Source organism: Malus sylvestris, chromosome 17 (genome assembly GCF_916048215.2).
Source record: "Malus sylvestris chromosome 17, drMalSylv7.2, whole genome shotgun sequence".
Taxonomy (NCBI): Eukaryota; Viridiplantae; Streptophyta; class Magnoliopsida; order Rosales; family Rosaceae; genus Malus; species Malus sylvestris.
Window position 1 is genome coordinate 11790493 of NC_062276.1, and position 27309 is coordinate 11817801.

At 39.7% G+C, this 27309-nt stretch overlaps 1 protein-coding gene and 1 pseudogene across 6 annotated transcripts; both read right to left on the reverse strand.

Moving 5' to 3' along the window:
- Positions 1–12825: 12825 nt before the first annotated feature.
- LOC126611132 (uncharacterized oxidoreductase At1g06690, chloroplastic-like) lies at positions 12826–18558 on the reverse strand (annotated as a pseudogene).
- A 139-nt stretch (positions 18559–18697) lies between these two features.
- On the reverse strand, positions 18698–21858 carry LOC126611130 (reticulon-like protein B8). 6 transcript variants are annotated; one of them, XM_050279310.1, is made up of 6 exons: positions 21697–21858; positions 20629–20824; positions 20333–20513; positions 20082–20223; positions 19714–19783; positions 18698–19097 (listed from the first exon to the last, which is right to left on the reverse strand). In XM_050279310.1, the coding sequence occupies exons 2-6, from the start codon at positions 20810–20812 to the stop codon at positions 18928–18930; spliced, it is 747 nt and encodes a 248-aa protein (XP_050135267.1). In that variant the 5' UTR covers positions 20813–20824; positions 21697–21858; the 3' UTR covers positions 18698–18927. The 6 variants fall into 6 exon arrangements, with proteins under 6 accessions (XP_050135267.1, XP_050135268.1, XP_050135269.1 ...); XM_050279311.1 differs by having other exon boundaries at positions 21702–21852; XM_050279312.1 differs by having other exon boundaries at positions 20629–20814; positions 21702–21832.
- Positions 21859–27309: the final 5451 nt, after the last annotated feature.

Here is a 27309-nt window from a genome sequence, read left to right on the forward strand (position 1 = left end):
TGCCTTATCTGTCTCATACGTAGATGTGGCATCTTCTCTGGGTGGTATCTTTAACCGATGAAGATGCACAAGGTAATGTATCAATTTCACTTGAAGCTTACTTGTAGTTTCGGGCTTGGTCAAGTGCAATACAAAACCCTATAGTAGGAATCCCTCAAGTCGCCGAGCTAGGAGATTTGCCGAAAGAGGTAACAGACAAGGTAAGCAATCAGACTTCCAAGCAAGCAACCTGGATCGGAGATTCGACTTCGGCTTCCGGTTGATTGTTCTCCTTCTCCTTGTGTCGTAAACAGCAACAAGGATAAGGAGAAGCAAATGGAGAAGAGATGATATGAGATACTTTTGTTTTGAAGAAGTAACTTTCCATAGGCTTATTCTTGAACTGGGCTGGAGGGTTTTTTGGTTTCCTCCAGAATATAAGGCCGACTCAAGAATTTGAAGGTCAAAACAAGTCCATCAAATCAAGAGTGCGTTCGACCTTGATGATATGGGATACTTTTGCTGTTTACGAAGTAATAGATGAATCGGCATGTGTTCTGTTGCGCTTGTCTCCACATGCTTCCTTGTATCCTTCTCATTTGCCCTATCTGTTCCTCAGGCAGATGTGGTATCTTTTCTGGAAGCATAAGATGTTGAAGATGAGTACTCGAGAGCATTGCCAGGTAAGTAATCGGGCAAGGGGTTCCAGGCAGTCAGTTCCTGATTGGAAGCTTGATTCTAAGTGTTAACTGATTGCTTTCTTTCTCCTTGTCTTGCAGGTAAGAGCAAGGGCAAAGGAAAAGACAGAGAAAAAGCATGATATGGGATACTATTGCTTTTGACCCTGATGATATGAGATACTCTTGCTCTAGTGTGGCTGGTTTGCATAGGTATTATTGGGGGGGAAGAAAGTTGAGTATTTCAAAAGGCTTCGTTGGGAGTGCCCTCTCAGATATGAGGAAGGGTTGAGCATTTTTGCAAGTCTGCCTGTCCGTGGAGGATGAAGGTCGACATATATAGGAGTCTCCCTAACAACAAGTAGTAATGATATTCCTTTACCCTTCTTGGTCGTAGCAATGTAGTGGAAGTTGCAAGCTTCACGTGTTTTAACTTTGTCAGAGCACTTTGAAAAAGCGGTATGTGGTATCTGGAAAGCTGATGTTGCGTGTGAAGATTGCAGACAAGCTTTATCCAAGGAAATCTGGCTCTTGAAGTTCGGAGAGTGATGCCTCTTCGGTTTTCAAACAAACAATCCTGTCGGGGATCTGGCTCTCGAGATTCAGAAAGCGGTGCCTTTTCGATTTTTGAGAAAGCAATCCTGTTGGGAGTCTGGCTCTTGAGATTCGGAGAGCGGTGCCTCTTTGATTTTTTAGAAAGTAATCCTGTTAGGAGTCTGGCTCTCGAGATTCAGAGGGCGGTGCCTCTTCGATTTTTGAGCAAGTAATAATGTTATTCCTTTACCCTTCTTGGTCATAGCAATGTAATGGGAGCTGTAGGCTTCACATGTTTTAACTTTGTCAGAGCGCTTTGAAAAAGTGGTCTGTGGTATCTGGAAAGCTGATGCTGCGTGTGAAGATTGCAGACAAGCTTTATCCAAGGAAATCTGGCTCTCAAGGTTAGGAAAGCGTGATGCCTCTTCGATTTTCGAACAAGCAATCCTGTCGGGGATCTACCTCTCGAGACTGAGAGAACAATGCCTCTTCGATTTTTGAGAAAGCAATCCTGTTGAGAGTCTGACTCTTGAGATTCGAATAGCAGTGTCTCTTCGATTTTTGAGAAAGTAATAATGTTGGGAGTCTGGCTCTCGAGATTTGAAGAGTGGTTCCTCTTCAATTTTCGAGCAAGCAATCTTGTTGGGAGTGTTTTCTCAAATGTGAGTAAAGGTTGGGCATTTTTGCCAGTCTGCCTTGCCATGGAGCACGGAGGTTAACACACATTGGGACTTTCTAGTTATCAAGCAGTGGTGTTGTTCCTTTACCCTTGTGGGTAAAGTAGGGTAGCTGGACCTTCAAAATTTATGTGTCTAAACTTTGTCAGAGATCTTTGGCAAAGTTATCTGTGGTACCCGATGAGCTGATGTTGCGTGTGGAAAGTGGTGCCTCTTCAAAATCCAGAGAGTGGTGCCTCTTCGAAATCCGGAGAGTGGTGCCTCTTCGATTTTTGAACCAATGGCCCTGTTGCCCTTTCTTTTATAAGGGCATCAATTATGTGCAAATAGTACATTCAGAGAGTTATTGCTTGTAGGAATTTTCCCCTTACTTCAGAGATTTATTGCACCTCATTTCTCCTTCATCATTTATGAGAATGTCTGGCCCATCCGATCGTCGTTTTGACTTGAACTTTGGTGAAGAGGCAGTCATGCCTTCTCAAGACAACATATGGCGCCCATCCGAGGAGCTGATGTTGCGTGTGGAAAGTGGTGCCTCTTCGAAATCAGAAGAGTGGTGCCTCTTCGAAATCCAGAGAGTGGTGCCTCTTCAGAATCCAGAGAGTGGTGCCTCTTCAATTTTTGAACCAATGGCCCTATTGCCCTTTCTTTTATAAGGGCATCAATTATGTGCAAAGAGTACATTCAGAGAGTTATTGCTTGTAGGAATTTTCCCCTTACTTCAGAGATTTATTGCACCTCATTTCTCCTTCATCATTTCTGAGAATGTCTGGCCCATCCGACCGTCGTTTTGACTTGAACTTTGGTGAAGAGGCAACCATGCCTTCTCAAGACAACATATGGCGCCTATCCTTCTTATCCCCTACTGGTCCTCGTACCATTGGGGACTCTGTGATGAAGAATGATATGACTGCTGCGGTGGTGGCCAGGAACCTTCTCACTCCCAAAGATAACAGACTACTTTCCAAACGGTTTAATGAGTTGGCTGTTAATGATTCTCTGGCTCTTAGTGTTCAATGTGCAGGTTCTGTGTCTAATATGGCCCAACGCCTATTTGCTCGAACCCGCCAAGTTGAATCATTGGCGGCTGAAGTGATAAGTCTCAAACAGGAGATCAGAGGGCTTAAGGATGAGAATAAACAGTTGCACAAGCTCGCACATGACTATGCTACAAACATGAAGAGGAAGCTCGACCAGCTGCAAGAATCTGATGATCAGATTTTACTTGATCATCAGAGGTTTGTGGGTTTGTTCCAAAGGCATTTATTGCCTTCGTCTTCTGGGGATGTACTGCGTAATGAAGCTCCAAATGATCAACCTTTGGTGCCTTCTCCTTCTGGGGTTCTGCCTAGTACTGAGACTCAGAATAATCACCCTCTGGTACCTTCTCTTTCTGGGGCTCTGTCGACTGCTGAGACTTCTCCTGAGCAACCTTTGTGAAGGCTCCCTCTTGTTTGTTTATTTTGATTCATGTATATGTACATATTTGTAACTTATCGGAGATATCAATAAAAAAGCTTTGCTTCATTTCAACGTATTGTGTTAAATACACCAAGGTCTTCTTCACTAAGTTCTTTGAATTTTTCCTTTTGTTGAAACTTATATGTTGAAACTTTGTGAGTGAAGCATGTAGGTTGAGGTAATGCTCCCTTAATTTCCCGAGTGAGGAAAACTTCTCGTTTGGAGACTTGAAAAATCTAAGGCACTGAGTGATCGTAAGACTTTCGAGTATCAAGGTGCAGTAGCATATGGTAGGAGTCCCCCAAGTTTTCGGTCGAGGGAGTTGACGAATGAGGCATTTCCTTTCTAAGTGGTAGCCTAAAACTCCTTCTTCATATATATTTGTTATGAAAGTTGTTAGGCCCAAAGAAGATGAGGCCTAGGCAATTTTATTTTTTTTTTCGATTTTTTTTTTTTTTTGAATTTTCGAATTTTTGAATTTCTGAATTTTTGAAATTTCAAATTTCCGATTTTTCGAATTTTTGAATTTTCGAATTTCCGAAAAAATAAATATATATATTTTAAAACTTTGTAGGTGAAGCTTTGGTGTTAAAGCTTTGAGGTTGAAGCTTTGTTGGGCACCATAAATTGATTTTGCTTCACACTATCTTGATCAAGATAGTGTGAAGCTTTTGTAGGTGAAGCTTTTGTGTTGAAGCTTTGTAGGTGAAGCTTTTGTGGGTCAAGCTTTTGTAAGTGAAGCTTTTATGGGTCAAGCTTTTATGGTTATGGGTCAAGCTTTTGTGGGTCAAGCTTTTGTAGGTGAAGCTTTTGTAGGTGAAGTTTTTGTGGGTAAAGCTTTTATAGGTCAAGCTTTTGTGGGTTAAGCTTTTGTAGGTGAAGCTTTTGTGTTAAAGCTTCTGTGGGTGAAGCTTTTGTGTTAAAGCTTTTGTAGGTGAAGCTTTGGAGTTGAAGCTTTGAAGTTGAAGCTTTTGTTTGGTACCATGAATTGATTTTGCTTCACACTATCTTGATCAAGATAGTGTGAAGCTTTTAAGAATTTGTAGTTGTCCTCCATTGATGAAGCTTTTGTTGGTGAAGCTTTGGAGTTGAAGTTTTGGAGTTGAAGCTTTGTAGGTGAAGCTTTGGAGTTGAAGCTTTTGTTGGGTACCATGAATTGATTTTGCTTCACACTATCTTGATCAAGATTGTGTGAAGCTTTTGAGAATTGTGGTTGCCCTCCATTGATGAAGCTCTTGTTGGCACCATAAATTGGTTTTGCTTCACACTGTCTTGATCAAGAGTGTGTGAAGCTTTCTACAGAGGGGAAATGTTTGAAGTAGATGCAAGAGGGATGAATAGCTTGATCTTCGTATGCCGTGCACTGAAGTTGTTGTTGGCTTGCAATAAGACTTTGTTGGTGACTATAACTCTTGTTGGGCTTAAGTGCTCAACTAGTTGAGTTGTCAAGCTTGAGGGTTTTTGATTATTTGTGAATGCTAAGAGTTCACATGTACAAGTTGTACCACTCGTCTTCTGGTAGGTGGAATGAATGGTGAGTTGCTTTCATCACTTGGTTAGTGGTACGAATGTGAGTTCCTTCTTCCCCTGGTTGGTGGCATGAATGGCAAGTTGCCAAATGATATTAGAGTACGGGTTTTACATTTCATCACCTGGTTAGTGGCATGAATGAGAGTACAGGTTGTACATTTCATCACCTGGTTGGTGGCATGAAGATGAGTTCCTTCTTCACCTGGTTGGTGGCATGAGTGGCAAGTTGCCAAATGATATTAGAGTACGGGTTGTACATTTTATCACCTAGTTGGTGGCATGAAGGAAAATACGGGTTATACATTTCATCACCTTGTTGGTGGCATGAATGGCAAGTTGCCAAATGATATTAGAGTACGGGTTGTACATTTCATCACCTGGTTAGTGGCATGAATAGCAAGTTGCCAAATGATATTAGAGTACGGGTTGTACATTTCATCACCTGGTTGGTGGCATGAAGGAAAGTACGGGTTGTACATTTCATCACCTGGTTGGTAGCATGAAGATGAGTTCCTTCTTCACCTGGTTGGTGGCATGAGTGGCAAGTTACCAAAAGATATTAGAGTACGGGTTGTACATTTCATCACCTGGTTGGTGGCATGAAGGAGAGTATGGGTTGTACATTTCATCACCTAGTTGGTGAGAATAAGGGCAAGGTGTCTAGGCACAGTATAGCAAATGTCGAATGACACAAAATATGTTGAACCCTTTCAAAGCACAGTTAGCTTATGTATGAATGTGTTGGAATGTATGATTGAACGAATATACTGTGAAGCTGTTCGTTTATTTGTATAGTCTTGTTGACATATACTTAGACTTTGTTTCATGTTGGAAGCATTCATGTTGAAGCTTTGAACCCGAGTGTTTCATTGCTAGGAATGTAAGAGGATTAGGATCGAGTTGTCTAAATCACCTCTTTATTAAATTCATGCCAAATAGTCTTCGTTACATAGGATGCCGAACTGCTGAAGCTTAACACTTGTACAATGTGAGTTTACTTGTAATAGTACTTCAAGTGATCAGCGTTCCATGGATGGCCAAGGGTCTTGCCATCGGAGCTTCTAAGCTTGTAGGAGCCGGGACGACTGATGCCAACAACTTCAAACGGTCCATCCCAGTTTGGACTAAGTGTTCCTTCACTCGGGACTCTGTCGCAGAGTAATCTTTGCTTCAATACCCAGTCCCCCACTTTGAAAGAACGAGGTTTGACCCTTGAGTTATAGTAGTTGGAGATGCGCTGCTTGTAGGCGACATTCCTCAAGTGAGCCTGGTTTCTCGACTAGATCTAAGTTGAGGGTAAGTTGTTTGTCATTTTCGCTTTGCACGTAGTTCTGAACTCGGAACGTTGCTTGCTCAAGCTCAACTGGGACAACTGCCTCTGTACCAAAGGCAAGTGAGAATGGGGTTTCTCTTGTTGATGTCCGATACGAAGTGCGGTATGACCAAAGAACTTAGGGTACAAATTCTGGCCAACAACCTTTAGCCTTGTCCAAGCTGGTTTTCAAAGTTCACTTGATTATTTTGTTGATGGCTTCAACTTGTCCATTAGACTAGGGATGAGCTGGGGAGGCAAAACATAAGTTGATCTTGAACTTAGAACAGGACATCCTGAACTTATTGTTGTCGAACTGTCGCCCGTTGTCAGTGACTATCGCATTGGGAATGCCGAATCTATAAAGGATGTTCTTCCATACGAAGTTTTCTATTTTTACCTCAGTAATGGTTGCCAAGGGTTCTACTTTGGCCCACTTTGTGAAGTAGTCAATTGCAACGATTGCATAGTGAACTTTGCCCTTCCCTGCAAGCATTGGGCCGATCAAATCAAGTCCCCATTGGGCCAAGGGCCAAGGGCTGATCATAGGAGTAAGCGGCTCGGGAAGGGAGTGAGGAATAGTTGCGTAACGTTGACACTTATCATATGAGCGGGATATTCTGATGGCATCTTGGTGGAGTGTTGGCCAGTAATATCCTTGGCGAAAAGCCTTGTGTGCTAGGGATCGAGATCCAGCATGATCTCCGTAGACTCCTTCATGTATTTCCTAAATGACAGTTTTCGCCTCTGCGGGCGTAAGGCATCTTAGGTATGGTAGGTTAAAACCCCGCTTGTAGAGTTGGTCATTAATGATCAAGTAATAGGTAGCCTTGTATCGAATCTGCATAACTTGGACTTTGTCATTTGGAAGGGTGTCATGAGCAAGGAATCTATAAATCGGGGTAATCCAACTATCTCATCATTGTAAGTTGCACACTTCCGCAGCCGTGGTTTTTGGTGCTGCCAACAATTCGACCTGAATTTTTCTCCCAATCTTGTCTCCCACCGTTGAGGCGAGGCGAGCCCAAGCATCTACATGACTGTTTGCAGCTCGAGGAATTTGGGTGATCTGGTAGTGGAAGTGCTTGAGCAACAATTGTGTTTGTGCCAGATATGCTGGCATGGAGCTATCCTTAGCGTCAAAGTTGTTGGTGACCTAGTTAACCACCAATTGGGAGTCACTGAAGATATAAATTCGTTTAACCCCAAGGTGTTTGGCCAAACGTAAGCCTGCTAGGAGGGCTTCATATTCGGCCTTATTGTTTGACGCCTTGAATTTGAAACGAAGAGCATACTCCATCGACACTTTGTCAGGGGTCGTAAGAACTAGTCCTGCTTCACAACCCTGTTGGTTGGACGAGCCATCAACATATAGACTCCATGTTAGGGCTATTGGTTCTATTTTCTGAGCTTCTGAGGGTAATGAAATCACTTCTTTAGGCGTAGAAACAATGTCAACAGGATATGTGAAGTCGGCGATGAAGTCTGCCACTGCTTGACCCTTCTCAGCTGGCTTTGGTTGGTAGGAGATGTCAAACTCACCCAATGCTATCGCCCATTTGATCATTCGCCAGGAAGTGTAAGGACTTTGGAGTATTTGTCGAAGATGATGATTGGTATGCACAATGATGGAGTGTACTTGGAAGTAAGGACGAAGTTTTCGAGTAGACATGACCAATGCTAGAGCTAATTTCTTAATGTTGGAGTATCGTGTCTCCGCATCTTGTAAGGTTTTGCTACCGTAGTAGACATGCCGTTCAACATTACCATCTTTTCGAATGAAAACAGAACTTACTGCTGAAGCCGATACCGACAAATAGATAATGAGAGTGTCACCAACCTTAGGTTTGGAGAGCAAATGGGCTTTACTCATGTAGTCTTTGAGGTTCTTGAATGCCTCAGCACATTCATCAGTCCATATAATGTACTTCTTACTTCCCTTAAGTGCTTTGAAGAAAGAAGCACATCTGTCTGTGGCCTTAGAGATTAACCTAGTTAAGGCTGCCACCTTGCCAGTAAGCCTCTGGATGTCTTTTGAAGTTACCGGTTCCTTCATGTCGAGGATTGCTTTGATCTTCTCGGGATTATCCTTAATGCCTCGTTGGCTTATCATGAAGCCTAAAAATTTGCCGAGCCTACGCCGAAGGCACATTTGTTGGGGTTCAACCTCATTCGATACCTTTTCAAAATGATGAAAGTTTCAGATAGGTTGGTAATGTGTTGGTCAGCATGTTTGCTCTTGACTAGCATATCATCAACGTAAACTTCCATGATTTTCCTAATCTGTTCGGCAAACATTGAATTGACCAATCTCTGATAAGTCGCTCCTGCATTCTTTAGGTCGAAGGGTATGACTTTATAACAATATAGTCCCCTGTCAGTAGTGAAGGCTGTGTGTTTTTGGTCCAGAGGGTTCATGAGGATTTGGTTGTATCCTGAGTAAGCATCCATGAAGCTCAGGAGTTCACACCCTGTCGTAGAGTCTATAAGTCTGTCTATGAGAGGAAGAGGAAAGTTATCCTTCGGGCATCCTTTGTTTAGGTCGATGTAATCGACACACATTCTCCACAAGACCTTTTGGAGCAGGAAACTTTCCTTGGTCGGATTCTTCTTAACAAGGACAACATTTGCTACCTACGTTGGATAATTGACTTCGCGGACGAAGCCTATGCCTTTGAGTTTTTCAACTTCTGCCTTCATTGCCTCGTACCGTTCAGCGTCATAAGATCTTCGCTTCTGTCTCACGGGCTTGGTCTTGGGGTCAATACTTAAGCGATGACAGATTATATCATGAGAGATGCCTGGTATGTCCTCGTATGACCAGGCGAAGACCTCAGTGTTCTCTTGCAAAAAAAGAGATCAATGCCAACCGAATGGGTGGTGACAAGGTGGTACCGATCTTCACCATGCGATCCGGATAATCTTTTGAGATAGAGACCTTATCTAACTCTTCAACGGGTTGTGCTTGCTGGGTGAAAGAGTCATCTCGAGGATCATCGGGTTGACTGTTGCCACCGTGAAGATCCAAGTTGGCTTCGTCTGGGCTGGTCTTTATGACTTGGTCATGTATAGAAGGGGTTTCCTTGGGCACATGCAGGTGCTGTTGCTTAACCGAAGTGTTATAACATGATCGTGCGCTAAGTTGATCTCCTCTGATGTAACCATTGCCATAAGGGGTTAGAAATTTCATCAACAACATATGTGTGGATATCATAGCTTTAAGATCATTGATGCCTGTGCGTCCGAATATGGCATTGTATGTCGTTGGGCAATCAACCACCAAGAAGTTAGTGGTAATGGTAGTTGTGTAAGGGCCTGTACCAATGGTGAAAGGTAAGTGTATGCTCTCCAAAGGTTGCACGATATCACCGGAGAAGCTTATCAGAGGGGAAATCGAGCGATCGAGCAAGTGTTCAGCTACATTAAGTACCCTGAAAGCTTCAGCAAACATGATATTGACCGAAGCCCACGTGTCTACCAGGATTCGTCATACTTCAAAGTTGGCTATATGAGCTTCCACGATCAATGGGTCGTTGTGAGGGTAGATGATACCTCTTTCTTCCTCAGGGTAGAAACATATTGGATCCCAATTAGGCTTTTGATACTTACCTCCCCTGATGTCTTCCACGTGAAACACTTGGTGGCCAGACTTTAAAGCTCGTTCACTATTTTTCATAGCCCTGTTGGTAGATTTAGATATGGGTGTGCCACCACATATGGAATATATCACATTTACCTGGCGTTGGTTACGGTTACCCCTTGGAGGGTGAAGGAGGAATTGATCAATTTTTCCTTCACGTGCCAAAGCTTCAATATGATCACGAATGGTGATACACTTCTCGCCGTCATGGCCGTTATGCTTGTGGTAGTAGCAAAACGTGCCCGTGTTCTTCGTGGGCTTGTAATCCGAGTGCCTCGGCTTTGGCTTCGATATCAAATGTGCTATGCTGGGGTAAATGGCCACGCATGTCGCATTTAAAGTTGTGTATGCCTCATACCTCGGGGTAGGGGCTGTCCTGACACGTGCTTGACCCACTGTGTTGACTGCCTGGGGTCAGGGATTATCATGGCGATACCCTTGGTTATTACGGTAGTGTCCCTTACTCCTTTTACTAAAATGAGACTGGTGAGGATGGAAATCTTTCCTTTTACCCTGAGATTGATATGTCTGTTGACTTGGCAAAGTATTAAGTAAGGCAGAGGAAGGCACCGCTGCCGTTTGGAAGGTCAAAGTCTTCTCATTTGGTTGGATATGGCTTCCACTCCCTACTTGTTGATAAGGGGTGGTTGTGGGGGGTTTCCCTTGATATGTCCTTGCCTCGGCGGAGGCATGGTTGTAAGCCTGTGCCATCACCTCAGAGTAAGTCTTCCAAGTGTTGGCATTGATCATGTACTTGAAGAAACAATCACGTAGGCCTGCCGTGAAGGCCTTGAGGGCGGTCTTGTCATCTACCTCAGTGCAGCAAGAATACTCATGGCTAAAACGACCAGCATACTCTCGTAGTGACTTGTCCGGCTTCTGGTGAATAGTGTACAAGTCATCTACAGAATGCAAGCGATCGGTCTGGAAGATGTGTTGAGAGACAAACAGTTTCCTCAGTTCCTTAAATAAGTCTACTGTCTCAGGTGGAAGACGGCAATACTAATTTAGAGCTCCGCCAGAGAGGGTGGAGGGGAAGAGAAGACATCGCTCTTCGTCGGTGTGCATTCGATATGCCATGGTGGACTCAAAAAGGTTAAGGTGTTCAATTGGGTCCTCACTTCCAATATAGAGTTGTAAACCAAGCTTTTGTTTTGTCTTCGCTTGAAGGGGGGTGTCAAGGATCCTCCTTATGAGAGGGCCAGGCCTGAGTTGGTTCCAGTCAGATATCTCGGCCTGACGTTCGGCCTTCAACTTGTTTACTTCCTCAATGAGCTGTAAGACAATGAGGTGTTGAGTGGAGTCATGTACCATTGGGATTTTCTTTCATAAGTCTCCATCGCCTCTTGGAAGTAGGAAAATTTGAGCAAGGGCATGTGATTTTTCCTTGGACTTGCCATACTGACTTCTAGGGCGAGTCTGTCCCTGTACCTTCATGTTCCTCTAGGACATGTCGTTCCTTCCCTAGATTGGTAGCTGGCCTGGGTTGTAGGAGGGGACCGAGTTTTTCAAAAACCCTTGGGTCATTGATCTTCGAACATATGTGGAGGGGATTCTCTCGACGTTGCTTTAGGAAGTCTCGGCAGTCACGATAAACAGTTTTCGATCATTCCAACCCTTCTGCAAGGAGGTGTCTTCCTCCACTTCTCCTACTTCGGGTCGAAGCAGTTGGGTTGAGAGAAGTCTCATGTTGATCAATGTTTTGATGATTAGCTCGCTCCTCATCAAGGATACCCATGTCGAAGGAAGGTGACCCTCTGTGTTGTGGGGCACCCAGATGATGGTTGATGTCCACAAGGGCAACAAGCTCGCGTGTTTGAGTACGCATAGTTTCGTAGAGCGTCTCAAAGAGCTTCTCATACTGCTCCTGAAGGACCTTATTCTTCATTGCTATCTTGTTGTTTTGAGCTTCTAGCTCATCGACTTTAGCTTGAAAAGCAACCCTTTTTCCTTCCTTCTTTCGTTGTTTCGCACTAGGTGCAAGAGGGGTGTCATTCTGTGTGATGTGGCTTCATTCGCTCCCCATGTTGGAGAGGGATGCCTAGTCAAAAGAGAGTGTATGAATGGTGGAAACCAACTTGACAAAGTTGAAGAGAGTGGGAATAAGTGTCGTTCCCACAGACGACGCCAAATGTTGATGCACAAAATCAATGGGGACTTTGGTACAACAGAAAGTGTTAAGTTTATGACCTTTGCTAGATTACTTCAGTCACTAGTGTGGATAAGTATGTAAATGGATAGGGACAGGGAAGCAAACACAAGATGTACGTGGTTCACCCAGATTGGTTATGTCCATGGAGTAGAGGAGTTCTCATTAATTGTGAAGGGTTTACACAAGTACATAGGTTCAAGCTCTCCTTTAGTGAGTACTAGTGAATGATTTAGTACAAATGACATTAGGAAATATTGTGAGAGAACGATCTCTATTTATAGAAGAGAGTTTCTAGTTTCATTCTGACATTGACACGTGTCGTGTTGTGATTGGCTTCTGATGCTGACACGTGTCGCACTATGATTAGCTTCTGCTGTCGACACGTGTTGCGCTGTGATTGGTCTCCTGGTTGTAGGGAAACTCTTCTAGGTCCTTGACGGTATAACGTTGACCGATGCTTAGTAGTTTCGGGATTGGTCAAGTATGGTACAAACAGTACCTATATGCTTTTTTCCCCTCATCTTCCAAGTTATATGTTTGAAATCTTGGATTTATTTTTCAATTTACAAACAAAATGTCTTTATCTAAGTATTTATATGAGCATTTCAATTTATTTTTTAAGTCAAACATTATTTTTTGCCTTGTAAGTCATAACTACTCGTATCTGAAGACGGAAACAGAGAACTGTCATTTGATGTTAGTTCTCTAACCGTATCGTTTCCATATGAAGAAACACTTATGAACTTGTTCTAAGACCACAATGGCAGTGTTAGTGTGACTAAGCTTACTAGTAATAGTGTGGCTATAGATTTGAAATATGTCAAATTTGCTACATCAATGGTCAGCCTGCAATCACTCTTAAATTAGATATGTCAAATTTGCATTAGATGTGAAGTGTGTACATATTTTTGTATAGAAGACTTTACAGCCCCGATGCTTCTGTAAGAATTTATAATTTTTCAACAGGGAAACCGGTAACAGGTTTTATCTCTGTAACCAGAGCGCGCAATTCGGCTACTTCTTCAGTGTTGAGCCGCCATCCAAGTGAACTTGCAAATTCTGCAACCTGTTCTGCTTTTTTGGCTCCCGGGATTGGCACAACGTTGCCCTGGGCTATCAACCAGTTTAGGACTACCTGTTACAGTAACCCGACTCGCATTAAACCCCAACAAAAAGAACAAACTATATTTACACATTTTAATACCCCAACACGTATTTCTGCATTTCAGAATTCTTGCCTGATATATCAATAAGTAGTTTAATGATCTTATACGGAAAACATGAAACTACCACGAGTTGGACTACATGTATAAAAGACGGTGAAAACAAAGAGTTTCTTTCAGCATGAACTGGAAGTTGCAACGGCATCTATGAAGCGTTTCATACTTGTAAAGGGTCCAAAATGGATAAACTACTAAAGTACTGTACTTTTGGGGATATTTTCAGCCATGCTTCCACATAAATGAAAATTGTAGGGCTTCTAATATGGAAAAGATAAAAGCTAGTTAAAGTCAAAAGAGCATCAACAAACCTGTGTGTTTATTTTATTGTACTTTTCTCCTATTTCCTTGATCCGCTTCAGTAGAGGTTGGAGTTGCAGATAAAAGCATTATTTTAGCAAAACAATTTGGAACTTAATCTGTAGCGGGCTTTCAAAGTATTGACTATGATTTACCTTTGAAAATTTTCAGGAGTATAAATTTGCCTTTGAGGGCCAATTGGGGGATTTTCAAGTGTATATAGCCTAAAAGGTGAGTCTTTATTTGCGCAACTAAAGTCCATATCTATCATGAAACATAAAATAAATAAGATCATAAAGTTGAAGTTAAGAACTGCTTGACAAGGAATGCTCGAAAATTCGAAATTTCACAAAGGCTAACTGAGAAAAGTGAGCAAGTATGCTTTCTCCCAATCCTTAACTTGGTAATGTTTAAGATCATACAGAGAGGTCTTAATACTGTAAAATAAGAAGACATTATATCTCTTAAGCTAACATATTGAGTGATGATGAGAATATGGTAAGAAAACACGAGGTTCCAACTTCACCTTGAGCAATAGGCGAATAGGCAATCAAAGTGATCCCAAGTTCATCACAGGTAGACTTCACACCATTCTCCTTTGGTGCCTTGTATATGAGGCTGTAATTCACCTGATTTGATGCTAGTGAGATACCTCTCTTTTGAAGTTTTGCGTGTGCCTTACGCAATCGCTTTTCTGAAATAACAAACTTTATACGTCATGTTCTCGTTAGGAGCATCTATGATAGAAATTTTTTCCATGATTTGAACTGCTTATTTTAACCAACAATAAATAGATAAAAGATCGAATTATACGGCTGTAGTTGGAAACACCAACAGCCTTCACAAGGCCCTGCTCAACAGCATCTCCAAGACCATCGAGGTACCCTGAAAATTGATTTCCCAAATACACCTCTTCAATGAAAAAATGGTGTTACATATGAAGTTATGAACAACCTTCATTTCCCCATATTTCAGGCTTGAAAAATAATACAAACACTTGATAAGATTTTGTAGTTACCTTAGCAGAAACAAGTATTTTTACAAAGAGCAAAGGCTCATAAGGGACATACCAATGGAGTTGATACAGTTTCACCGAAGAAAGTTCAAGGCAATTGAGGGAATCCTTGAGGGCAGCTATGGCACTTTGACGACCCAGCCTCCACAGCAAAGCTGCGAATTTGGTTGCGACAGCAACGTCTACTCTTGGATCCTTCTGTTTCTTTTCCTTGATAAATCTGTGCGAAATTCAAAGTAGTCTATTAATATTCTCAAAATACAGAAACCGACGACAATTAGCTGGACTGTGTTGACTTGAAACAAGAATGATGCAGCACAAAAAATTCCCACAATGTACCTTCCTAGTAGAGTTTCAGAATTTACAACACCAAAAGAAGCCTGCAAGAGTAGATAACGCTGAATTTGTTTTTACTGCAACAAATTTTATAGAAAGAACTATAAGACGTTTTTCTCACCCTGGAGCCGCACACTTCAGCAGTATCAAAGAAGGTGATTCCACCATCAACATTGACATCGAAAGCAGCTTTAGCCACTTTCATTTTCCTGTCTGCAGTTATTACCAAACATAATGCCATCACAAACACAATTGAGTAATTTAGTATAAAGATGGATAATACAAATGCAACTCACTTCTAATGTTCAATCTGAAGCCAGTGATGGGTTCACATTGTTATTAAAGGTGCAAAAAGTGAGGCAAAATTAAAAACAGTCCTTCATATGCTAAAAGTTTTTCTTTTGATTCAAGTGATATTTTACTTTTAACTAATCTAAACTCGAGTGCATAGGGGAGGAGCACATCCGCTCTGGCCAATGTGGTTACACCGAGGTCTGCTATGGTACAAGTTAATCTACAAAGACATAATAAAGGCTCAAAATTTCTCCAATTTGAAAACGAATTCTTAGTTATTTAATCATTTCAGTAATGTTTAAGTGAAATTCAGCAACTTACCATCCCACTGGAAGTTCCAATCCCAAGCCTTGTCACCTTCAAATCAGAGCCACCCAATTTCACCTTATCATCCTCTGTGGTCACGTTCTCAGAAGCAACAGCTCTAACCCTAAAAACTCTCCTCTCACTCAAAGCAGAAAAACATGCACTGCTGACATGCATAGCCATGGTTCCCAGGAACCAACCCAATTCAAGAAACACAAAACCAATCCAAAACAGCAAATGGGTTTTCGAATTCTAAAAAGTTTATGACAAAAACCAAGTCAGATTTCCAGAAGTCGGAAGGTACTTTTCTGAAAGTGAGGTTTCTGAAGTTTTAGAACTCCAAACTCCAAAGAAATCTAGAAGGGCGGAGACAAAGATTTGTGGGAAATTAATGAGGAGTGAAAGAAGTAGTTTGTGATGGTTGGGTGAAGAATTGAAGATTGAAGAGCTAGGATCGATGACTTTTGAGTGAAGAGAGACATGGTCCTCAGAGTGTACACGTTCGTCTTCATTTTTCAAGTTCCATGAAATATGGACGGCTGGAATTGCTTGAGCCATCAGTATCAAGTGACGAGACTTTAACTAAGTTCACACTGCCGGACCAAAAGAATACAACTCGGGGGATGGATGGTTTGGGAGAACACTGCAGGACGATTCAATAACAGGATGATTGTTTGATCCACAAGCAAGCTATAATCAACGGTTAGATTCAGTTGCGATGCTACTGCAACATCCCTTTATAGTGCGCTTGGACTGTGGACGTGAAATCCTAAGCTATTTGAAAATGATCAAAAGCCTTGAAGTGGTTTATGCAATAAATGCTTATTACATGTTTTATTTTTTTTTTTTTTTGGTTTGAAAAGATAAATGATTAATCCGGTAGTAGGTTACAGGCCAATTCAAAGGAAGGTAAAATCACCTAAATACATTGGGAAAAACAGATACATAAAAGTCTAGCTTAATTAAATAAACTAAAACGGGAACCCAAATCTTTAATTTTCGATCGCAAAAAGTAGCATTCGCCGCCGTCACCGCCACGAAAGTCATGCCAACAGTTACCAAAGCAGCAACACTAGAGAAAACGACTGAGTGGTGAAAACGAACAAGACATCGCATCACAAAAGTACCAAACCCGCAACAAGAAGCAAACCACATCCAGATTTCTTCGCCAAAGACGCAAAACCAAAAGATAGTCACCAGATCCAAATCTCATTCACAAATCCCAGCAAATATATACAAACACAATAACACATGGATAGAGGGTGAGGCTAAGGGGGTATGTAAAATACCCTTACTTTAGCCGAAGCCGTAGTACACTTGGCCTCAATGGAAATCAGGCAAGCCCTTTTTTTTGGGGGGTGGGGAGGGGGAGTGAGGGAGGGAAATAAAGCTGACAACTATATTCAGCCCGAAGTCTGCAGATCGAAGCAAAGGATGGGGTGGGGATGGTTTATGGGGAAGGGAGGTAAAAGGTAACAGTGAGGGGAAATGAAGTTTTAGGTTTGGAAAAGAACAGCCGGAGGAGAGGGAGGGGTGGAAATGAGGGACATGAAGTCCAAAAGTGAGACAAACTCACAGAAAAATTGAGACAAAGCTTAAGGAAACTTAGAAAAATCTTAGGGTAAAATTGAAAAAGAGAGAAGATGATCAGGAGAAAGAGGGAAAGAGGAGAACAAGGAACTTAGACAAGGATAGCCACCGGCACCCAAGCCAAAGGCTGGGGCTGGCAGCAAAGGAGTTTGCAAGGTTGAGAAACCAGAGAGAGAGAGAGTCTCATGCATTTTCTGCTCTTATGTAGATTTTTTTTTTTTTTTTTGATTGCTTATTACATGTTTCTGTGTCAAGCACTAAGGTTTTTTATTTTCCTGAAAGCATGTACATATTTATTATAAATTTTGATGTATTTTTAATAGTTCAAGTTTGTTTGTAAATACTTTTAAAATGACTAAAAGCACTTTTATTGAAAATGTTTTTGAAACCAATCATTGGTAAAAATTCAAGTGGATCTTGAAAAGTAGTTCATGCAAGAAACACATATATGTTGTCTTCCAAAAAGCACTTTAGCTGATTTTGAAACCCAAAATCAATTTCACCAAAAGTACTTTCAGTCATTTTAAAACTACTTCCAAACTAGCTCCGAATTTTTACTTAAAGCGCTTATGAACAAAAGTAATTTTTTTTTATTTTTAAAACAATCGATAGTATCTACACTAAAAGGAGGGGTGGGCTTAGCTTCACAATTGGCTAGTAATAATGTAGTTCAAATTTGCCTATCAAACGTAATTTTTAAAGAAGCATTTTCAAACGGTTAGTGCCTTTTCAAATGCAATCTCAAGCATATATTTGGTTAGAAAAGCAGTACAATAGATAGAGTGTGTAATGCATTTCAAATTCCTCATTACGAAATATAACTGGGCCCTTCAGCTTATAGCCCAAAGAATAATGGGCCAACTCCACTAGAAGATGGAAAAAAACTAGGAAGGTGTGTATTATGTGAGGCCCAGTCATGCAGTAGGGAATGGAAGCAGATCAGAGAAATTCTATGCCTGCCCAAAAATCTTCCTGAAATTCCCAATCTGATTATTGTCATCCTTGTTTTTGTGAGAAATAATCTAATCGATCATATTGGAATTAGGCCTAGATGTGTCGAGTGTGGATAGGGTCGCACAAAAAATATATGAGAAGAAAGACAAAAGAAAGAAAGAAGAAAATCTACTACATATGACAGGATTGACAAAAAAAAAAAAAAAAAGAGGCAGGTTGTAATTTAGTGATTTTGACTCATTCTTCAATTTGTCGCATCTATGTATATGAGTTATGTACAAATATACATCGGAGTTATGATGCTATTCGAATCATCAGCAGCTAATGATCTCATGTTGGCTCCGCCACTACTTATGGCTTTCATTCATTGCATTGTACTAGAGGTTGACAACCAATAACTTATAGACAGTATGGATGGATTGGCATTGACAAACAAGTTATCCACCAAGATAATATCCGGTTAATTAACCATTTACTTGGTCAGCTAGCTTTTGTTAACTAAATTGCCAACTTTACTTTTAGCAGCTAAATTTTTGCTACAAGTAATCTAAATTTGGTCGAAAACCTCAAAACCTTAATCCCTGAGAGAGTGAATTTGGATCCATCCTTGCACACATGCCTTAACCAACTGCTACAAATCTTCCATTCTTCCGCCTCTCTCAAGATTCGAACTTTCGGACATCTTCCAAAAATTGGATTAACCGCAAGACTAACAATGAGTGCGCTTAAGTTTTATGGATTACAATCTCAAAACGAGAACTGGCAGTTGAATTTGGAACTTCTCAAGGACAATATACATGCTTCAGTAATAATCAAACGACTGTCTGGTTTCTGTCCCTACAACAGTAATATTCAGTTTTTCTTACCCCTACATTTACCTCTTTTGGAACATGATAATCCAATCAACTCCAGAGATATCGGGGAAATATCATTTACGTTGCTACATGAATCTATTCGTACTTCTTCCAGCTCAGCTTTCCTTTAGGGATCTTGCTGAGGACGCCAGTATCCAACTTCCGGTAATTGTGTTGAAGCTGCCCGAGCACCTGATATACAAAGTTGTCAACCTGATCTTCATATCTCTCATACAGAACCGGCAATGTGTGAGCAGCAACAAAACCTAATAAAGAACGACGGATCAGTTCTCTTGCATATATACCACAAAACCATAGTATGCACCATAAAAACTTACGGATTAGGACTAAGCGGTTAGGTAACTCCTATAAGCTTGAAAATGACCACACATAGAAAAAACTGCAAATGAAAAAACACTTTGAATTGCTTTTAGTTTTTAGTTTTCATTTCACATAGCATTTCCATACAAAATTCTTCCACTTCCCACCGCCCTTCCTTGACCCTTCTTCATTCCTCTTGTTCTATGATATATTTCCTCGCTATCTCTAACCAAAAAATGAAAATTATAGACCAAAAACGGAAAGGTTACCAAACGGGTCCTTCATTTTGAGCCGCTGTAGCTAAAGATACTACTTAATACTAACACTTAGTTTTCATTTCCATGCAGAGAGTGATGGATCAACTGCAAAATAGTGAAACAAAACTAAGTTTTGTTGTGCAAAATTTGCAAATGCAAACTTCGGATGACAATCAAATAATTCTTCTCCCAACCATCTTCATGGTTATCCCAAAGTTTAAGCATCCTATCGAAAGAACATGTGCTATATCAGATCATATGGCAATAAGAGAGACTTGTTATCAATAGTGGTTGGAGCTCTCACCAATGTACAAAACGGTCAGAAAATTGCACCAGCTTCCAATCATAGCAGCAATCAACAAGCTTACTACAACCTGAGAGGATATCTCAACAGTTCAGTACAATCTTCAAAGACTAAGACATTGGATAAAAGCATATCAGAGCGGGATGGCATTCCTACGATAACTTAAATTGAGGCCCTTATTTGAGGACTTGCATAGCAGTTATCAGATCCACTATAGATGGTTGAGATGCATAGTGAGTGAAGGGTGGATAAGATGTATTTTAATCATATCTAATATAACAGCTGACATGCAACCCTTCAGTAACATTCTCAAATTAGATCATTTCCATATAATAAATATAGAAAGAACAATAATAGTTGAAACATACCACAATAAATTGCTTCACATTTCCTTCACATGCCACATCTTGAACAAATGCCAACCCTCGATTAATTTCAGCACCAATTGAGATGGCAATATTGACGAATAAGTCCTTCGGCAGAACAAGTCGAGGTACTTTAGATGGGGACCTGCCACCAAGGAGAAACAATACTGATATCACAATATTCATCTCTACTGTACACAAAAACCAGAATCAAGCAAAACGAAGAAGCTCAAAACTGAACATTGCAAAGTAACCTGTTAATCATGCCCGAAAAATTTGACCACAGAAACTGAGCAAGCATGCCAAGAATCAAAGCAAACCCCACAAGAGTCAAGAAATGATAATTGAGCCATTCGAAGAGCACCCAGACAATAGTCGCAGCAGTTAAAACACTAGCCGAAATTTTTTTGTTCCTCCACAACAAGACATCAGCAGCTACATAATTCAACCACAAAAGAGATGAATTAAATATAAGGAGACTTGGTGGAAGCAACAACTTCTGATTACATAAATCATGGTCATTGCATGTAATGAAACAGAATTATCCTACATTTGCCTCCACCCAGAATGTGGTGGACAGGTTTCTGGCGTCCAAACAGTCGGTTGAAGTTGAACTGAGTAGTGACTGAGCTCGATGTCTCCTCCCCGAAAAAAGAGCCAGATTTCTGTTTTTTATCAGCAAGTGTGCCCACAATGTTGTTCAAAAGATCCTCGGCAGTTATTTTCTCAGGCATTGCTGCTACACACTAAGAAAACAAACTCTAGTCAAGAGAGAAACTCTAATACTCTGAAAACCCCATCCCCATCCTCCCCAGCCCGACACCGCCTAAAAATACAGATTTAGATTTTATAAAAGGAAACTGCTATCCATATGATATATTCTCTTTATACATGATCAGCAGAAAAAAAGATTTGTGCTTTTGCATCATTCAACCTTTATATACCCATATAAAAAGCACAAATATCTCTAAGCTACCCAGATTCTCAACGGGACCTCCGGTCAGTCGCATGAACAGATGTCATAGAAATTGCTCTAAGCTAACCAGATTCTCTCAGCTTCTAGACTCAGCATCCAAAAATTGTAGACCACCTAAAGGAAAAAATTCAGAAAAATATCTTGCAAAAGCAAATTTGGAAGATCACACGACCAAAATTTGCATTAAAAAGCGTCTTTACCGCAAGACCCACAATCATAATCCAGTTTGAATCTCATGATTAAAGAAGCTATATATATGCTGTGAATAATCAACCCAACGATCCACCACTACCACGATGTAGTTTTGGAAAATGGAAATCATAACGAAACATAAAAACAAGTTCGAATTCACACAACTCCACCAAAGATCCCAAAATTCTTCCCAAAATCTATTGACCCAGAAATCCAATTTCATATATGAACTAAAATCAACTGGCCTCTAACAAAATCACTTCTTGAAAAGCGAAAGCAAACAAAGAAGCCACAATCAATTCAACTCCATTTCTACAATTCAAAGCATAAATTTCATATAAAAAAAAATACAATAATTTGTCAGAATTTCAGCCAAAAATAAAGAAGAAAGAAAGCGTAGTGTAAGATGCTGAGAAGAAAAGAACTGGGAAAATGGCAGATGGGTTTAACCTGACCAGATGAGATTAGAGCAAGAGAGAAGAAGCAGAGGATGATGGGTTTTGCTGGTAGATTATGAATTCTTATGGCATATGCGTGCAGAGCACTGAAGTTGCAGAGGACAGGTCCAAAAGCTAACACTGAATGGCCTGCAGGACTCAAATATATATAAAATAAAATAAATAAATAAAAATAAAAAAATAAAAACACAAACAGACGCAGTCAAACGGCCGCCACATGCGTTTGAACCTTGTAGACTTGCAGTTGGTAAACCGTAAACTGTGTTCTTTTTTCTTTTTGGTGAAAAAAAAGTTATATTTAAATCGTTCGATTGGTGCAAATAAAAAGATTCCGGTGGATTGGTGAATTGTCCTAATATTTGGAGCTTTTTTTTTTTTTTTTTTTTTTCAATTTGCTGCAAGTTGAAATATTTTCTCTCTGTCTTAATATAGATTCGTGTAAAATATGACATTTAATAAAAAAGAATTTAAAAGATCGTAATATTGATATAGCTTAGGGCTGGTTTGGTATTACTATACTTTGAAGAAAAAAAAACTATTTTTGCTGTACTGTGAGAATAAACTCATTTTTGCTTCTTCACGTTTTCAGTTTTTTTTCACCCAAAACTATAAAAATAAGCTGTTTTTAAATGTTTATCAAATACATTTTTTAGCTCAGTTTTTTTTTTATACTAACTTTTTATAAAAGCACCTCAGTACCAAACCAGTACTTAGTGCTATGGTTTTATCATAACCTCAACAATATATTATGTAAAGGAGAAATAATTTTCATCGAATTCGTCGTTTTTGAAATTCAAACAACCTAAGATTTTTTGTTTACAAATAATGAAAATAAACTTTCAAGTTAAGTTGTTTTGACTAAAGCATTTTTTACATTTGCTTAAAGTTCACTTTTTAAGTGCTAATATTAATAATAATAAAAAATCAGTTAATTGTTATTCTTTTCACTTAGGCTGAATAGCCAAAATGATCTTTGAGATTTGCATAACTCATCACTTTGGTCCCTGAGATTCCAAATCAATAAAAGTGGTCCTTGAGATTGTCCATCATCCATTATTTTGGTCATTCCGTTAAAAACTTCATTAAATGTCCCGGAGCTTTTGGTTGGAAGTTTAGGCAATTTTCAAAGCTTCGTAACTCAAACATTTCTTAACCAAATTCGACCCATAATATATCCACATGAAGATAGGAAAGTGTATAATAAGATTATACCTATTTGGGAGCCCAATGGTTGCTGGAGATAGCCAGAAAATAGCCTCAAAGTTGACTGGTCCGAGCGAAAATTGGAAAACTTGCCGGAAACTGGGTAAACTTTAAACATTCATAACTTCTTCAATACGCAACGAAATCGAGTGATTTAAAAATGACTATCATACTTCTCGACGAGACGAAGAGAATGGTATCTTTTTCGACTGCTAGATCTCCGTAGTTTGGCCGGAAAATGGCTCGAAAGTGGCTAACTCGAGACCAAGATAGCCACTTTCGAGCCCTTTTTTGGCCAAACCAAGGATATTTAGCCATAAAAAAAAAAAGGTATCATTCTCTTCGTCTCATCGAGAAGTATGATTTTTATTTTTAAATCACTTGATTTCGTTGAGTATTGAAGAAGTTATGAACGTTTAAAGCTTACCCAGTTTTGGGTGAGTTTTCAAGTTTTCCCTCAGACCAGTCAACTTTGAGGCTATTTTCTGGCCATCTCTAGCAACCATTGGGCTTCCAAATAGGTATAATCTTATTCTACACTTTCCTATCTTCATTTTAATATATTATGGGTCAAATTTGGTTAAGAAACGATTGAGTTACGAAGCTTTGAAAATTGCCCAAACTTCCGGCTAAGAGCTCCGGGACACTTAACGGAATGACCAAAATGATGGATGGTTGACAATCTCAGGGACCACTTTTATTGATTTGGAATCTCAGGGATCAAAGTGATAAGTTATGCAAATCTCAATTACCATTTTGGCTATTTAGCCTTTCACTTATGAAGTTGCCGCAGCTGTTTTATTTTATTTTTCTCAAAAAGGGGATCAATTGATAGTTTTGACATGACAGTTTACGTTTTTTGTGACCGAGATGACTCCCAATTATAGAAACATTTTAACTCTTCCTGATTATAATCGGATGATTCATCAACATCAAAAATTAAATTCAAAACATATCATATAAAATTCGTCTATAACCGTTGTCGGTGGTGGTCGCCTGTTTGTATGAGACCCTGGCTGACCTCTAAAAAGACAGCAAGAAGTAAAGTAATAGTATTCAATTACTTGCCAAAGGTATACAAAATAACCACGACTATCTTGACGGGTCAAAGAAAACAAAAAGAATATTTTATTTCTCCAACAAAAGAAAAATGGGTGGAGCTTAAAAGCCAACTCTTTTCAACAATTTCATGCAAAATATATTTTGGGTCGGTAGCATGTGTTTCTATCATGCAGAATTTAGTTTATATAATACCATTTTATCAAAGGAAAATAATATTATACTTGTCTTAGGCAAACTTTCCATTTCTTTTGTATTTTGTTTGGTCATCAATTTTACCAATTTCGAACAATTTAACGATTAAACTAAGAATAATATTAGAGAAATCAAAATTTTTAAATTTAATTTACAAACAAAATGATATGGTCGTAGGTGATCGAATTATTAATTAAATGTCGGTTAACGTGCTTATGTTTTATTGATAACACATCATTCAATTTGCAAATTTAATTTAAATTTTTGATTTCTCTAACATGATTCGTCACGAAATATTTCATTAGAATTCGTTAAATTCTAATTTTAATTGTTTCGTAAAATATGTGCATTTTCAAGGCAGGTGGGCAACCATATATAAAAGAACACATTAAATTCCCATACCTACCCTAAGTTGAGGCAGGGCCTAGCGGTTGTTAGTTATCCATTTTTAAGTTATTTGATTGTGCAAGCACGAGGACTTTGACTTGAGGATGAGGAGGTAGCATTTATATATGGCACAAAATGCAACCTTATTGTTCCGCTGGTTTGGACCATTTGGACACCTCTCATATCTTCCCGATTCTTCCTATATTGTATTTTGTAACTGAAATTGAATCCTTCGTGAATTTGACTACAATATTTATAAGTACGTAATATTATCATCATTTGACGGGTAATTATATGTCAAATATGCTATAATAACATTCAAAAAGCATATATGACAATGAAATAGCCAATCTCAAAATTATGAGACTAGTCAACTGAAATGGAATTGCAAATATGAAATATTAAGTACATGATCACTCACTTGAATTGTAACCTCAGAAGCATTATTGAAACCATGACAAAGATGTTCACAACATGCATGTGGAACTTACTTAAGACTTCAGTACATGAGGTTCACGTGAACATTTGTGAAAAATAAATAAAATGATTTTGTATGGTGTACAATGGACAAGATTGAGTGCTATCCAACAGCGAATTGTTTCCTCCTAACTTTATTATTTGTTTTCAAGTCGTAGACTATTGTGATACTTTTTTGAAGTGAGTTTATCGTGAGAATAAACTATCCACATAAAAATCTACGTTGTTTTCGAATTGAGTTTATTCATTGCTAATGCATTGACATCAGCGATTTGTATCAAGCCACGTAATATAACTTATTCAGATAAAGTTCATTAACCCTGTGTACATACGCTTGTCTTTAGCTTACAAGACTTACTGGGCCCTAATTAATCAATGTCTATATTATCTTGTACAATCTAATGATTCAAGAACTTAAACAAGTTTATTAAGCTTTATATGACATTGCTTATTAGAAAGTATTTGTGCTCATAAACACTGTTGCAAGAAGTGCTTATCTTAAAAACACGTCAAATTATAATAAATTTTTAGGCACTTATTCATGAAGCATTTATATTTGCAAAATGATTTTAAGTTGTTTTTTTTTTTTTTTTTTTTTTGGTCAAAGTGCAACTTTTATTACAAACCAAAAGCAAACAAACATACAACAAAAGCCCAAAGCAAACACATGGACAAGCAAAAAGTGGGTCAAGTCAACACAAAGTACAACAGGGCCAACCAACCGTTGCACCCCAAATACATAGACGGATTTACAAACTCTAGAAGCAACCACTGCAACCGTCTCCGCCGCAGCAACCTCGATCCATCCAATTCCTCATCCACATCAGAGTATCTCCTCTTCAGACGTAGCATCCTACCTCGATCAGCTTTATGAGCACAGCCACAAAGTACGAATAGCTAGCAACAGCACAATGGAAGCCAGCTATCGGGATTAAGTTCGTGGAAGCCCACGAACAACGCTGCCGGTAAAGGCAGAGAAGCATGAGAAAGTGGTGGTGTTGGAAACACCCGAGCTGGTGAAGATGCAGGTGCTCTACACACGATCTCCACAATATTCATGGCTGAAAACCAGAATAAAGATGAACAAATAAAAGGGACACCATCTGGGCAAGAGGGATAGAATAAATTTGGGTTAAAAATAGGTGGAGAGAATAGTAGAAGCAAAGAGCATAGAAGAGACAAAAAGAAAGAAGGAAATGGCGACCAACCCCAGCCACGGCTAGGGTCGGGGCCACTAGATGTTCTTGATTTTTGAAGACTCACACCAGAAGGTGAGAACTACTCTCAGTAGGAGAGAAGAACTCTCACTTGGAGAGAAAAGACCAGAAGGTGTCCGAAGTCCAGTCAAATATGATTTTAAGTTGTTTTGCTAAACGTATCAACAAGTGCTTTTAACTAGGGTTGGACTTGGCTAGTAACCAAGGCTGAGATGCTGAAACTAAAAACGAAGTCAACTCATTCGGTTGAGCGCTTTTTATTGTGTTTAGTCATTCTTTGGGGACTTTTAGGTCAAGGTGAACTTGGTTTTTTGGGGTATCATTTTGCTTCCCCTAGTTCGATTTCGTACCAAGTTATGGAATATCTCGAAAGAATTAGCACGTCTTAGGTCGAACACAATAAGGCGTGGTGTGGAAGCTAGAAGTTTATCAATTTAGCATGAGAGAGAGAGAGAGAGAGAGTTTGCATGGTTGCATGATGTTCTAGGTTGGGTAATATGGGTTTCCTAGCATAATAAGAAGACTTCTAATGGCTAGGATGGTCATAGGAAGGTTAAGGAAAACACTAAGGTTGCAGAGGTGATCCTCGCCAAGGTTTAAGGCATTTTTGCCCTTAAGGAGTGAGTTTCCTAGCTTGATGTAGCACAATCTTTAATCTTCTCATAACATTCTATATTGTCTCTCTGGGTTCCCTTGAATTTGTCCATCTTTTAGGTTTCTGATCTCCCTTTTGTAGATGAATGATTCATTTCCAGGCTTCCTAAAAAATCTCTTGTTGATGCATAAAACCGGAGGGGTCTTAGAACAACCTAAATTCGACCGTGAATCTGCAAGAAAGTAAAGAACACAAGATGTATCGTGGTTCACCCCAATGTTGAGCTACGTCAACACTGATGTTGATATCGTTTCACTCTGAATGGTGAATATACAAGAAGGGTAGAGGCAGTGTGCTCTCTAGCCTATTTTCTGTGGCCTTAGCCTTGCCCTCAATCTTGGCCTAAAACTTGGCCTCTCCCAATGAGGAGAGTGAGGAGTCCTTTTATAGAATAAGGGCTCCTCACTTATTA

What these genes read in the sequence shown, in the direction of transcription:
- LOC126611130 (XM_050279310.1), bottom strand. Translation starts at nt 20,812, where the DNA reads ATGCCTGAGAAAATAACTGCCGAGGATCTTTTGAACAACATTGTGGGC. An exon ending in CATTCTGGGTGGAGGCAAAT is followed by an intron (nt 20,514 to 20,628) that starts GTAGGATAATTC and finishes TGAATTATGTAG; the next exon opens with CTGCTGATGTCTTGTTGTGG. An exon ending in TTTTCGGGCATGATTAACAG is followed by an intron (nt 20,224 to 20,332) that starts GTTACTTTGCAA and finishes CCTTGGTGGCAG; the next exon opens with GTCCCCATCTAAAGTACCTC.